The sequence below is a fragment of the Diceros bicornis genome, chromosome 38 (assembly GCF_020826845.1).
Source record: "Diceros bicornis minor isolate mBicDic1 chromosome 38, mDicBic1.mat.cur, whole genome shotgun sequence".
NCBI lineage: Eukaryota > Metazoa > Chordata > Mammalia > Perissodactyla > Rhinocerotidae > Diceros > Diceros bicornis.
The window spans coordinates 16,603,144-16,616,790 of NC_080777.1; the positions used below are offsets into that span (position 1 = coordinate 16,603,144).

The following is a 13,647-nucleotide window of genomic DNA, read 5'->3' on the forward strand; positions in this document are numbered from 1 at the left end:
TTAAAAGATAAGTAAAATTTGCATGCTCACAAGCTTGTACATAATCAGCTTTCAAAAATAGAAGAGAAAGGTATAGAGGTCAAATTAGCACATTGGGAATTATACATAATCAGCACCTAATATCGTCTCCACTGTAGCCCCCATCTGGTTTGCCTATAGGTATTTTCTGTGTCATAGGTGTGGAGAGAACAGCTATTGTAGGAAATCGCACTCTTCAGTGCAGTGTAGCAGTTTTAGGGAGTGATCAATAAATCACACTATTTTTTCCTACTTGAGTTTGGAACTAAAGGAAAACTAAATGTAGGAGTCAGGAAGATGGAAATTAAAAATAAAAATCATCTGCATTACTGATAAAAGCCAGATTGGAGAATACACCCTCTCTCCTGCAGGAAGACAGATTAGAAAAGAGAAAAATCAGTGGGCTGATCTGAGCAAGCTCTGTTCCCCACTCCCCAATTTGCAATCAATTAAATCATTTCTCACTTGGGATGCCATAAGAGGGAAGATAGTCCTCTAGACTAGTGGGGAGATGTTACTCTAAAAAAGTCCTTCTGTAGGGAAATGAAGAGGATGAATATTTCTACATGTGACCATTGCTTACATCAGCTAGAGACATTAACACAGTTTAAGTGTAGAGTTTTTGAGAACAATATATCTTAGCGAACCCTGGGATTTCATTTCTACCTTTAATATTATTATCATTTATTATTCCATACCACATCAAGGGATCAATGTAACAAGTGGTAAGATAGTTCAGTTGCCTCTAAGAGAAACAAACAGAAAATATAAGAAGGGAATGAGAAATAAAACAGAAGATAACAGGCAACTGTTTTTATAAGGCTCTTAATATTCTTGTCTAGAAAAATAAATTGGATATACATGGAAAAATCATTCATTCATTCATTTATTCAATAAAACTTTATTTAGCGCTTACTCCAGATCAGGAATGGTATGAGCCACTAGAAATACAAAGATGGAAGGAACAGTTCTCATTATTGAGAGTGGAGATAGATAAGTAAACCAAAATTACAATATAATATATTCAGTGTTGAAGTAAAGTAGACTTAGAGTATTAATAGAGTACTGAGAGTGGGGAGAGGCAACCATGCCTATCGTGGCAGAGATGGTGACTGAGAACCATTGCAAGTTTCCCAACAAGGAGCTGACATGTGAGCTGCATTAACTGGTTACTGTAGTAGAGGAAGAATAATTCTCATGGAAGAAATTGTATGTGAAAAGGCATGAAGGTGTATGAGAAAATAAGGCACATTCAGGAAACTTGAGCAGTTCCCTGTAGCTTTGGTCGGGGGGTCGTTAGGGGGTGTCCCGCAAACCAGGGTGTGTATTGAAGACCATGAATAAGAGCTGAGGCAAGGAGTGTGAATGTTGTCCTGAAGTGCAGAAGTTTGTGGAAGGAGAACAATTTTCCAAATTCACAGTGAAAGATAGAGCTAATTCTTATCCTTACAAAGGAAAGCAACCTGCTTGATATAAGTTCTCTTTTAACCTGAGTATTATTTTTTTGTTATGACCACATTAAGGGAAATCCTATTTATATTCTTTCAATTTCATTTATTTAGTTCACACTATATGTTGTGTATACAAATATTCCTACCCAAATATATATTGCCATCCTAATTCTATAATTATTCTAATTACTTATCAAGTAGACTGCTCTGATAGATTTTGATCTTTTGGGATTATATTCCTTTTCTCAAATGCTACAAGCAACCAGGAAGTGCTGAACTTCTTTTAATCATCATCAGATTATATGTCTTCCAACTTCCAGTTTAAGCTTATGCCAGTCTCTTGGAATATTTAGCAGATATTTAGTTTCATCTTTTAGGTTTTAGCTTTTGAAATGTTAAATAGAGCATTTTCCATCATTTTTCTAGCCTTCAATGATTTTTTTTCAAATTTTGTGAATATTTTCAATAGTATCGTGTGGAATACAGATAAATTTAATTTAATAAATATTTATTGACATGACTATTATATGTAATAGTAACTCCTTGCTGGCTATTATAGACAGAGAAATTTCCCTTATTTTCCCATTGTGACAACAATATTATTACCAAGTATGATGTTCAATTAATATATTTCAAACCAATGTAGTAGTCATTTGAATAATTGATAGAATGAAACTGTTTACCAACTGATATCAATATATCACAAGCAAATCTTTCTCATGGAGGATATCACTTTTTTCTAAAGAGTCATAATGAATTTCATCCATCGATTTCACTGATTGATTTAACAAATGTTTATTGAGATTCTACTATGTGCTACAAATACAACAGGGAGTAAGGAGGACATGTTTCTGCTTCGCAGAACGTCAAGTCTAGTGTCAAAGAAAGAAAGTTCATCAAGCTATTAAAATAAAATGTGAGAAGGGTTATGTTAAGGGATATATATATATATACCATATGTGTGTTGTAACGGGAGCTCATGGCTAGTTTTGTTTCTTCTATGTCCAAGAAAATATGAAATCTCATCGTATTCTCCCGCTCCTATCCCGTTTTAACATGCTCACTGCACTTTTTGAAAAACTGAATATCCACACCCCTCTGCCCTGCAACCCATTTCAATTTTGCAGTGCGGGAAAAGTAAGGAAATAGGAGAGTAGGAATCTGGATTTTTCTCAGATCATTTAGGTTCTCAGAAGGTAAGAGTTCCCTGGTTTGATTTCACAATAGAAAAACTCACTAATACAGGAGATAAGAATTAAATATCGATGAGAAAACATTTTTTGGTATTTTGTACTAAACATACTTGGAAGGAAATTAATCAGTGTATATGGTTATTGTTATTAATATCTCTAAAGGGGAATCTCATGATGTTCTTGTGCAATCATTTGTCTAAATAGTGATTTTGGTTTTGGTGCGTGTGTCTTTTTGTTATAAGAGTTACATCTAATTAAGAAAGCTTAAAAGAAAAAGTTTTCTTAAAGCATCACAGTTCCAGCTTTCTAGTACAATGACTAATTTCATTTTGGAAAATTTTTGGAGCAGTGTATACTACATTCAAGTAAATGCAGTATTGCATTGTATATTTTTTCTCATATTGCTGTATGGTCTTCATCACTATTGTTTTAAATAGCTACATAATATTAGAATCCTATTAATGTAACAAATTAATATTAGACCAGTATTACCCATTAAGAAATTCCACCTTGATTTACTTAAACATTTCCTATTATAAATAACACATCAATACTTTTATATGCTTCCCTAGGAAATGTTTCCCAAGAATTTACCTAAGGACCACAGTCTGATAAAATACTTTTTAGTGTGTACTTGTTCAAGCTACCAATTTATTGCCTCTCAGTTTCAAACCTACTCTTCATTGCCTGCTTTGTGATAATGGAGCTGGAACCTGTAAACATTTCTCCTCACTAGCTGGCATTTGTATGTTTCACAATCCTACAGTACACTTACTGTCCTCAGAGAATGGGAAGTCCAGGCATAGGCCTGATCGTGTCCACTCCCTATCTTTTTTTTTTAACCTCTTTTTTCTACCTTCTGTCTCTCTTCACAGTTCTTCATGTCTCGATGTCCTACTTACCCGGGACTTCTCTTGTGTAAATTCTCCATTGCTGATAACAATTGTCTCCAAAATTTAGCAGCTTAAAGCAACAATAAATGTTAGTAGTTTCACAGTTTCCATGGGACAGAAATTCAGGAGAGGTTCCAGTCAAGATGTTGGCCAGGTGACAGATGTGGCCTGTGGCAGTGGTTTGCCAACTCTTAGTCTAGTGTATTAGTGTTTAAAAAACAAACAGGTTACGTAGAAGAAACATAGTTATTTCTGTTTCAGACGACTGCAAAAACTTTCTCTTACCTCTTCTATAAAAACAGCTCTGTAGTAACATAAAGACCAAAAGAAGAGCTTAAACAAATGTCTAAGTATTCTTCTTTACAAAAGGGACTTGTCTTACATTATACTGCACAATAAACGTACCCAGTGTTTGCTTTATCTTAGTTTTAAAATATGAACCGTACTCTTATTCAAAAGAGTGGACTGTATAGCTTATGTAGTTAAGTCACATAATAGGAAAATAATTAAAAATGATTTCTTACCGATTTGTGGAATGTAACTATTTTCTATTTTTTTCTTTTAATTTCAGATATTCAGTACTTCTTAGACACTGCCCTGTCACCATATACCTCATATTCCTATTACATCGAGACCACCAATGTGCATGGTTCAACAAGGAGTGCAGCTGTCACTTACAGGACAAGACCAGGGGTCCCAGAGGGAAGATTGAACTTGAGTTATATCCCTCCTGTTAGCTCGGACTCTGTGACACTCTACTGGACTGCACCTTCAAATCGTTCTGGTCCCATTGAGAAATATATTTTGTCCTGTGCTCCTATAGGTGGCATCCAGCCGTGTGTTCCCTATGAAGGTCATGAAACGTCAGCTACTGTCTGGAATCTGGCTCCATTCACCAAGTACCATTTCTCTGTCCAGGCATGTACTAGTGGGGGCTGTTTACACAGCTCGCCCCTTACAGTGACCACAGCCCAGGCACCTCCCCGAAGGCTGGGTCCACCTGAGGTGCGGAAGATCAGTGCCACAGAGCTTCATGTAGAGTGGTCTCCACCAATGGAACCAAATGGTAGGAATTCAAGGCCTCGATTTCCCTTTCTTGGGAAAAACATGAATGAGAATCTAGGCATGTGGAAATGTGCAGTAAGAGTCTGGCAATTGTATTCATTTTTATATCTGTAGGATACAATAATTGAGAAACAATTTCTAAAGAGATAAGATACTATTTGTCCTGGTTAGTAGAACAAGTCTATTTCTTTAATCTAATAACAAATTCCATTCATTTAAAGTGCCCCTTAAAAGGCTAATATTATCTTTGCTCTTAATGACATCTGCCACAACACAAATGATGTTTCTAATTTGAAACTCATCTATGAAATGCATTATATTTGACTGTGTCACAAGTTAGGGCACCCATAAGCAGTAAATTTTCTCTTTTAAGCGAGAAAAGTGTATAAAATAATACAAAAAATATGTATATAAGCTAGCTGACTCCATTAAGTTAATTTTTGTGTTCATACAATTGAACCCTTGGTTATATAGGTCAGACAAACGTTCATAGATTTTTAGTAATTAATATCATGTACATATTATGGTAAAACCTTTTTTCTTAGACTTTTTAAGTTACTTGATAAAACTAGATAGAAATTAACTTTAGTATTCTAATATTTATGCAAACAGGGCTTATGTTAAACAGATAATCAAATTAAAATCCCCAAATTTGAAAATATACAAATTGGAGGTACAATGATCAAATTACCAAAAAGAAATAGCCATTCTTAGTAGAAATTATGACCATTCATCATGAAAAAGATTGAATTTACCTATCATAAATTATTGCTGTTTTGTGTTTGTACCATTTCCCTTTTGCTTTGTTTTTCCCATGAATATGCTGTTTAGTAGTATTTCATACATTTATCTATCCATCAGTTTGTTGTCTTTTATAAGTATCTATTATGTAGATTACTAAAGAAATGGACAGGTAATCTAGTCAGAAGAATAATGAAAAACCAGCACTCTTTAACTGACCTAACCCCACCCCACCCCCCAAATAGTCCATTTGTCTGATGAGTCATCTTGGTTCACTGTTTCGCTTTTCTAGGAATAATTATAAGATATGAGCTATACATGAAAAGATTGAGATCTAATGGAGAAACCACGCCAGCACAACGTCAAGTTTTTCAGAGCAGTGGCTGGCTTAGTCCTCAACCATTTGCAGAATCAGCCAATGAAAATGCATTAAAACCTCCTCAAACAACCACAACCATCACTGGCTTGGAGCCATATACCACGTACGAGTTTAGAGTCTTAGCTGTGAATATGGCCGGTACTGTGTCTTCTGCCTGGACTTCAGAAAGAACGGGAGAATCAGGTGAAGATGAATGCTTTGCACTCTACTTTTAAAACTCCTGAATGAAAATATCCCCTCAAATGAAAGTCAACAGCACTAAAGTACATTTTGAAAAGCAAGAATTATAAATTTACATAGGCCAAGGAAAAATTTAATATATCTGTTGGTTACATAAATAACTTAAGGTCATAAAGTACTTTCAGTAAGTTTTAAGAAAGAAAAAATAAATGTGTTAGTCAATACTTCAAGGGGGAAAAATGACTTAACTATAGTTATAGTCTTTTGGGAACGTTTGCCAAAATTAGCAATTGGTTTCCAGTCTGGAAGTGGGTTGGCATATGTCCTATCTTGCTCCAAATTCAGCACAATTCATGTTCAATGAAAAAGATAACTGTTACTAATTTTACACATCTGATTTTGTTTTTATTTCTCTTTCCAAAACAAATAGTTTGGGTACTAGATTGTACCTAATGACAAAATCCTGGATATCAAAATCTGTAATTAATTGACAAATGTGCTCATAAGCAATTGGCAATATGGGAAAGAGGGAGGGTGAAAATTTTTAATTTTCTTAAGATATCTTTGCTAAGGGAATGGAGATATTTTTAATTCTTCACCCTACTCTTTACATTAAAACACTTCAAATGTCATGAGTGTTTAACAAAAAAAGACTCTTTTGTTATGCTTTGAATCTCTGAATGTTCAAAGAAACCCAAGTCCTGATTTAAATTGGGTCTGTTAGGACTATTGGAGGATAAGAGTAGCTTTAGGTTGATGTCCGAGGGAATCATTTCATGAATAAAATGTGCATTGTGCTTGAGTATCTCTTAACGACTACCAGCCATCTTGGACAAATAATAGTGCCGTGATAGCACAAGTGATGAGCCATGGCATTCTGGAAGGGGAAAATCAAGGTCAGAAATGAAAAATAATGGGTGAAGCTGCAATACTGGACCCTCATAATCTTATGGGTCGCTGGCTAATGAAGGTGCGATGAGGTCCTTTGATAATACGCCTTTGGTTAGCACATTTAAAATCCATATTAAGATCTCAAGGTTGGCAGGGGGAGAATGTGTGTGTGTATGTACCCTGAACATTTCAATCAAGATTTATCAAAAACTTTAAAAATTTCTTTGGAGTTAGTTAGAACATTTTAGATTTACCTCTTCTGAAGAATAATATTCTCCCAACTGTGTCGGGTTGGCTCAGTGAAATACTTCTCTACCTAAGAAATCCAATATGTCCCTAGCATTGTTCTGAACTTTGTGGACTGAGATATATTCGGTTTTTGAGACTTCTCCTTTCTTCTCTGTCTTTTTTTTTTTTTTTTTTGGTGATGAAGAGCAGCCCTGAGCTAACATCCGATGCCGATCCTCCTCTTTTTTTTTTGCTGAGGAAGACTGGCCCTGAGCTCTAGACTTCTTTCAAACACTTCATGAGACCAATAGTTTCCTGCCCAATTATCTACTATTTATTTTTATGAACATGAGCAAATTCCTGTATGCTTTTTATTTTGTAAATGGAAAATATCTTTGCTGGTAGTAAGAAGATGGAGAACATCCTTGCAGATAACATCAAAGAAGTGAATTGTTTTTATAGACACCAGTATATTCCTCGGTTTTTAAAAATCAAAATATTGTGTAAGGAATGGGAATAAACAGAAACTAGAATAAATGTGTGAATTCAGTTTGAAAACCTATGAGCATAGCCTTCATTGTTTTGCTGTTGTTATTGTTATTGTTGATAGCGCCTGTATTCATGGCCCGTCCCTCAGTCTTTCCACTCTCGCCATATTCCCTCAACGTATCCTGGGAGAAGCCAGCAGATAATGATGCAAGAGGAAAAGTTGTGGGGTATAACATCAATATGATTTCTGAACAATCACCTCAACAACTTCTTCCAATGGTGTTTTCACAGGTATTGTTATTTTCAACTAATGTCCTTTCAGAATTGAATTGTCTTCATTTTGATATTTTCTGAGTTTGCAAAATTCTGTGACAAAATTCTCCCTTATACATTCCTTAAATGGGACATTTGTTTTTTAATATAATAGTATGTGTACAAGGCTCTATAGATTTATATCATTTATTTTTTGTATAAACATATATTGAAACAAAGTTGTATGAGTTTGTGTAATTAAATCTGCTTTTTCCACTTAACATTTATCCTTAAATTTCTTGCAAGAAGCTGACTTTAAGTAGCTGCGTACTATCATATTATTTGGACGTATAATAATGTATTTAACCAATTCACAGTCAGTTGATATTTATATTGTATTAATTCTTTTGGAAATATAAACAAAATGGATAAGAACATCTTATATACATTTTGCATATTTTTATTTCCTAAGAAAAAAATCTGAGGAATGGAATTTATCACAGCTTACAGCAAAGGTTATTAACACGTTCAAGGTTTGGGATTTTTAGTGACATATTGCCTTCTAGTAATTCACACTCCAGCTAGCAGTAATGAGAATAATAATCATAGCTAACAGTTACTGAGGCTTGCTATGTACATGATCTCATTCATTTGATATATATACCAATCCTGGAGGATAGGAGGCTCTCGTTACCCCCCAGCTTATGATGTGGCCAACGTTCCCCATTAGCCTATTTTACCAGCATGAGACAAGCCATTCTGCATACTTGGCTGTTTAGCACCTCTTCTGAGGAAGGTGCTCTTTGCTGGGTATTAACATGACATAAAAAAATCTTCATACTTGATGCCCTCTCCCATAGGCCTATCCACAGTCTTCTTCTTCAGACTTCCCGGTTCCTGATCTTCCAGTATTTTCTCTTTCATGCCCATGATCAATACAACCAAACCACTGCTGTATAGTCCAGGTGTCATCTATCTTGAGACCCCTCCCTTTCCACACAAAATGGAGAACGAGGTACACTGCCTGAAGTTCTGCCCATTGAAAGGGTTTCTTCTTACTGCTGGTTTTTAGGACCATCTCCGAATGGGGCTAGAGAGCAGCCAACACCCATTTTTGACTTGCAACTACATACTAAGATAACCCATCTGTGAACCAAACCACATTTTTCTACTTCCTCAGCTCTTGAGGGACGTCCAAGGAGTCATAGGTATGAGTTGAGATTGAGCCACCTGTATAAGAATGGTGGATGACATGGGAGTCTGAACTACCTGCTTGCACAGCATATTATGCCTTCTGGCTCTGCTTATGCCCATTCCCAGATAGCCACTTCCATTTTATGATGAATTTCTGTTGGGCCCACCTGACCTAAAGACTTGGCATGTCTGACAGAACCCAGCTCATGAGGACTAGCTCCGGCTGCATGGTCATTTGATGTTCCATAGTCAGATGCACTGCTTAACCAAGGCCCAATAGCATGCTAGGAGCTGTCTAGCAAATGGTGTTTAATTTCCATTATGTCACAGGTCCTTGTTCCACACCCTATGAGGGTAACTTGTGATTCTCTTATTGGGAGCTTGCCCTATAAGAGATGCTGTGAGACAGCATCTTTCCAACTATAGTCACCTCTAGTACCATGGGTCTACTAGGCTCTATCTCCCAGGTTGCTGGTCTGCTTGCAATACAGCCTTGACCTGCTGAAGAATCCTTTGCAGTGCACTCTGCAGTGCACTCAAAGCTGGCCACATTCCATGTTACTCAGCAACTTGGTCAGAATAGTATTCCCAAATGTGGAATATGCTCTCTTCAGAACCTAAGAAGGTCTACTAGACATTCTGTTTCCTTCTTAGTGGTGGTAAATGCCAGATGCAATAATTTGACCTTACTTTGGACAGGATGTCCTGGCACATCTCAGGCTTCTGCACCCCTAAAAACTTCACTGATGTGGCAGACCCCTTAATCTTCAAAAAGTTGATCTCCCACTCTTTGGAGCACATAATTCTTTCCAAGGCCTCTACATACCTGCCATTTCTTGCTTATCTGATTCATTTAATAAGATGTTATTAATATAGAGAACCAATACTGCCAAGGAGGTTTTCACAATTTGCCTTTAATTGATGATTGCCTTAAATTTCAGAGTTTGCCTTAAAAGAATGACCTTCATATTTTCTTTGTCTTTCTTCAATGCATTGATAGCACCTAGCAAGAGCCATCTGATTCCAAGGTCCTCGTAATTACTACTTCCCCCAAAGTAGTCTGTGTAATTACCAGTTCCACCAAACCTGTGAACTTCCTTCCACTGGTAATTCACCCCGGTTCATGAAAGTTTATGAACTGTACCACTAAGTCATGCTAGGAGTCATCAGTATTCCACCCACTACCTGGGATGAGGTTTTCATTGCCAGCCAGCTGGTTGGTGATCCAGCTCCAAAATATCATTTCAGACACTCTTTCCTAGGGCACACTCCTGCTACCACTATCTTAGGTCGGGTTCCCCAGGAAGCAGATTCTGTGGTTGAGGATGGAGTACAAGAGGTTTATCTGGGAGTGCTCCCAGAAACAGCACGTGTAAAGTAGTAAGAGATGCAGCTCTGAGCAGAATCAGCAGCTGAATTGTGATGCAATCATGAAAGGGTCTAAACTGATCCTGGGTGGTTCTGGAGCTGACGTGACCTTTTAAGGTTTTCCCAAATTAACTCAAGAGGCTAGACCTTTGTACCCCATTGTATTGGTTTCCTGGAACTGCGGTAACAAATTACCACAACCCGAGTGACTTAAAACAACAGAAGTTTATTCTCTTGTAGTTCTGGAGGCCAGAAGTCTGAAGTCAAAGTGTCAGCAGGGCCGTTTTCCCTCCAAAGGCTCTAGAAGAGAATCTTTCTTTGCCTCTTCCAGCTTCTGGTGGTGCCTGACATTCCTTGGTTTCTGGTAGCCTGACTCCAATCTCTGCCTGTCTTCACATGGCCTTCGTCTCTGTATCTCTATCTCCTTTGTGTCTGTGTGTCCTTCTCATTTCTTCTATAAAGATATCACATTGTATTTAAGGCCCACACTAAATTCAGGATGATTTAACTAATTACATCTGCAAAGACTCTATTTCCAAATAAGAACAATTTCTAAGGTTCTGGGTGGATAAGTATTTTTGGGAGACACTGTTCAACTTATTACCAATAAATCTGCCAATATTTCTGAGCATTTTCAGTGAACAGAGCATATGTACAACTCAAAACTAGAGAAGAAAAAGAGCCAGTAAATAATTGATGATACCTTGTTATACTTTTCCATTAGTCTGGATATAAGTACTAATTTGCAACTTTCTCAGGTGATTAAAACACAGCTAGCATAATACATATCTTTTAACTTAATTTAGCCTACCTATCCAGTATATTATAGGATTTAAGGTAAATTTACAGCTGTAACTGCTATGTTTGGTCCTTAATTTTATGCCATATTTATCCTTGATGTTTTGTTTTATTGTTGTTTTTGCTGCTCTTTTGCTTTGTAAACTGTTCTTTTCTTATAAAACATAGTTTGAAAACAACTATTGCTGTTCTATAGTATTCTATTCCCAGAGAAAAAAATAAGAAAAAAACCCATAGTTTATCAAAATACAGCCTTAAAAGTCAACTTGTTTGTTTGTATCCCACTTCTACCAATTACTAGCCATATCGCACATCTCTCTGCTTCCAGTTTTACTCATCTGTAAAATGGGAAAACAGTTTCTGCTTAGCTATATGGTTTTTGTGGAGCATAAGGAGCTTGACAAATATTAGATATTGTTGTTATTATTAGTGATTATTATTAATGAGATAGGACTACATTACACTTTATAAAATAAATATCATTCAATGGGGCAGAAAAATAAATCTTTTTTCTCTGTTGACAAAAAAAAATGTATATATAATCTTTTTTTCTTGTTTAAAATTCCTTTCCTGAAGGCTGAATTGGAATAAGGATATAGATATGTCACTTTATTCTCTTTCTTGTACTTTCTCTCCCCCACAAATATCTATCTACCTAATCATATATTCAAGAAAGTGAAATCAAGAATGGCAAAGTCAAAATTTTCACTGTCTCTATAGTTAAATTTGTATCCACACTGACCTGAGTGTGTCTTGTTATAATCTTGGTAAATAAATAGCAAAAATTTCTGGGGAAAGCCTACTGTAAAATAACTGTTAAGAAATCTTTGCCTGGGGCCAGCCCCGTGGCTTAGCGGTTAAGTGCGCGTGCTCTGCTACTGGCGGCCCGGGTTCGGATCCCGGGTGCGCACCGACCACCACTTCTCTGGCCATGCTGAGGCAGCGTCCCACATACAGCAACTAGAAGGATGTCCAGCTATGACGTACAACTATCTACTGCGGCTTTGGGGGAAAAAAAAAAGGAGGAGGATTGGCAATAGATGTTAGCTCAGAGCTGGTCTTCCTCAGCAAAAAGAGGAGGATTAGCACGGATGTGAGCTCAGGGCTGATCTCCCTCACACACACACACACACAAAAAAGAAATCTTTGCCTAAGAATGTGGCAGAGGAAATATATTGAAGTGGTAATATTTTCAGTGTAGGGTTTCAAGCTTCTACAGAGTTCTTCCCTCCCCTTTAAAGATTTATCCCAAAGAAAATTTTCAATTAGATAAATCCTTTAAGACATGTAAAATGACTATATATACATGGTAATGACAAAGTTTATCTGGGTGGTAATTTTATGTGCCCTAAACTCTAGGATATATATCTTTTAAAATCATGTAATATAAATTAACAACCATATGTAGAGAAATACAAGCCCATCAAAATTAGTATTAACCAACATTTTCTATTTCTTATTATATTTCATTATGTGTTCTTGCTGCAAAGAATAATTTATTTAAAAGGGATTCAATTTCCTAAATTAAATAGGAAATACCTTAATGTATTTTATCCTAAAAACAATTTTATTTTCTAAAAATCTACATTAAATCCCTCCAGGGTTTTTCTAAGTGGGATGAATTTTATAGCAATATTCAGTACGCTTTACTCATTTCAAAGTTTTATTTTTCTTAGAAAATTTTAAATCACATTGCACGGAAGAGAAAAGTTTATGCCCCTAGGACCTCAGTAACCATTTTAGAATTAGAGAGATAAAGGATTAATAATTCTGTGTTTGATGTTTTTCTGATTTCTAAATGTAATTACAAGGAAATGGTACCAAAGTTTTAAATTATGCCTAGATTTTTAGAATCTTTGAAATCACCTTTATTTCTAAAAAACGTTATGTAAACGATATAATTTATATTCCAATCACACTGCTTTCTGGAACGACTCACTTAGGTTATAAAATTTTAAAGTCAATACCAAGGCAAATATTTTAAATGAATTTTATTGTACTCCTAAAGAGAAAATAACTAGAAAATGACTCCAAATGTTACTAACTTTTACAGTTATCTGTATTTATATTTATGGAAGATTGTTTGATATGAATGTGTATCAATATCCTCTAGAAAAAAAGTTTTGTCCTCATGCTTGGTGTCATGCTCTCTGTTTTAATGACTTTTTTTCCTGAATATAATTTCCAGTGGTCTTTGTATCTACAGACTAAGTAAATTTACACGGTTGCTTTTGATCAATTCTAGTTATAATGACGAGACCACCTCTCAGTGCCGGTCGTTTAATTACTTGTTTATGGACTATGGAGTTCCTTTGTCTCCTTTGTTCAAATCTGCTATTGTCATCTGAAATTGTGTGATAAAGACAATATTTCAAAAAATGTAACTGTTTGATCTAATCTACATATGCTTATTTGTAAAAGAAAGATAATTGAAATTTGACCTCATGTGGATGCTCAGTAATATGTTACTTTTTTTTTCCTTTTTCTTCTGTGGCTTTTTTTTTTTA

At 35.8% G+C, this 13,647-nt stretch overlaps 1 protein-coding gene across 1 annotated transcript in view; it reads left to right on the plus strand.

Annotated features, from left to right (window-relative positions):
* Positions 1-13,647, plus strand: part of USH2A (usherin) — a 747,185-nt gene that overhangs the window by 218,732 nt on the left and 514,806 nt on the right. Inside the window, exons 16-18 of the mRNA XM_058533703.1 lie at positions 4,127-4,621; positions 5,654-5,923; positions 7,650-7,819. Of these exons, the coding sequence (XP_058389686.1) occupies positions 4,127-4,621; positions 5,654-5,923; positions 7,650-7,819 (935 nt within the window). The remainder of the gene's footprint in view (positions 1-4,126; positions 4,622-5,653; positions 5,924-7,649; positions 7,820-13,647) is intronic.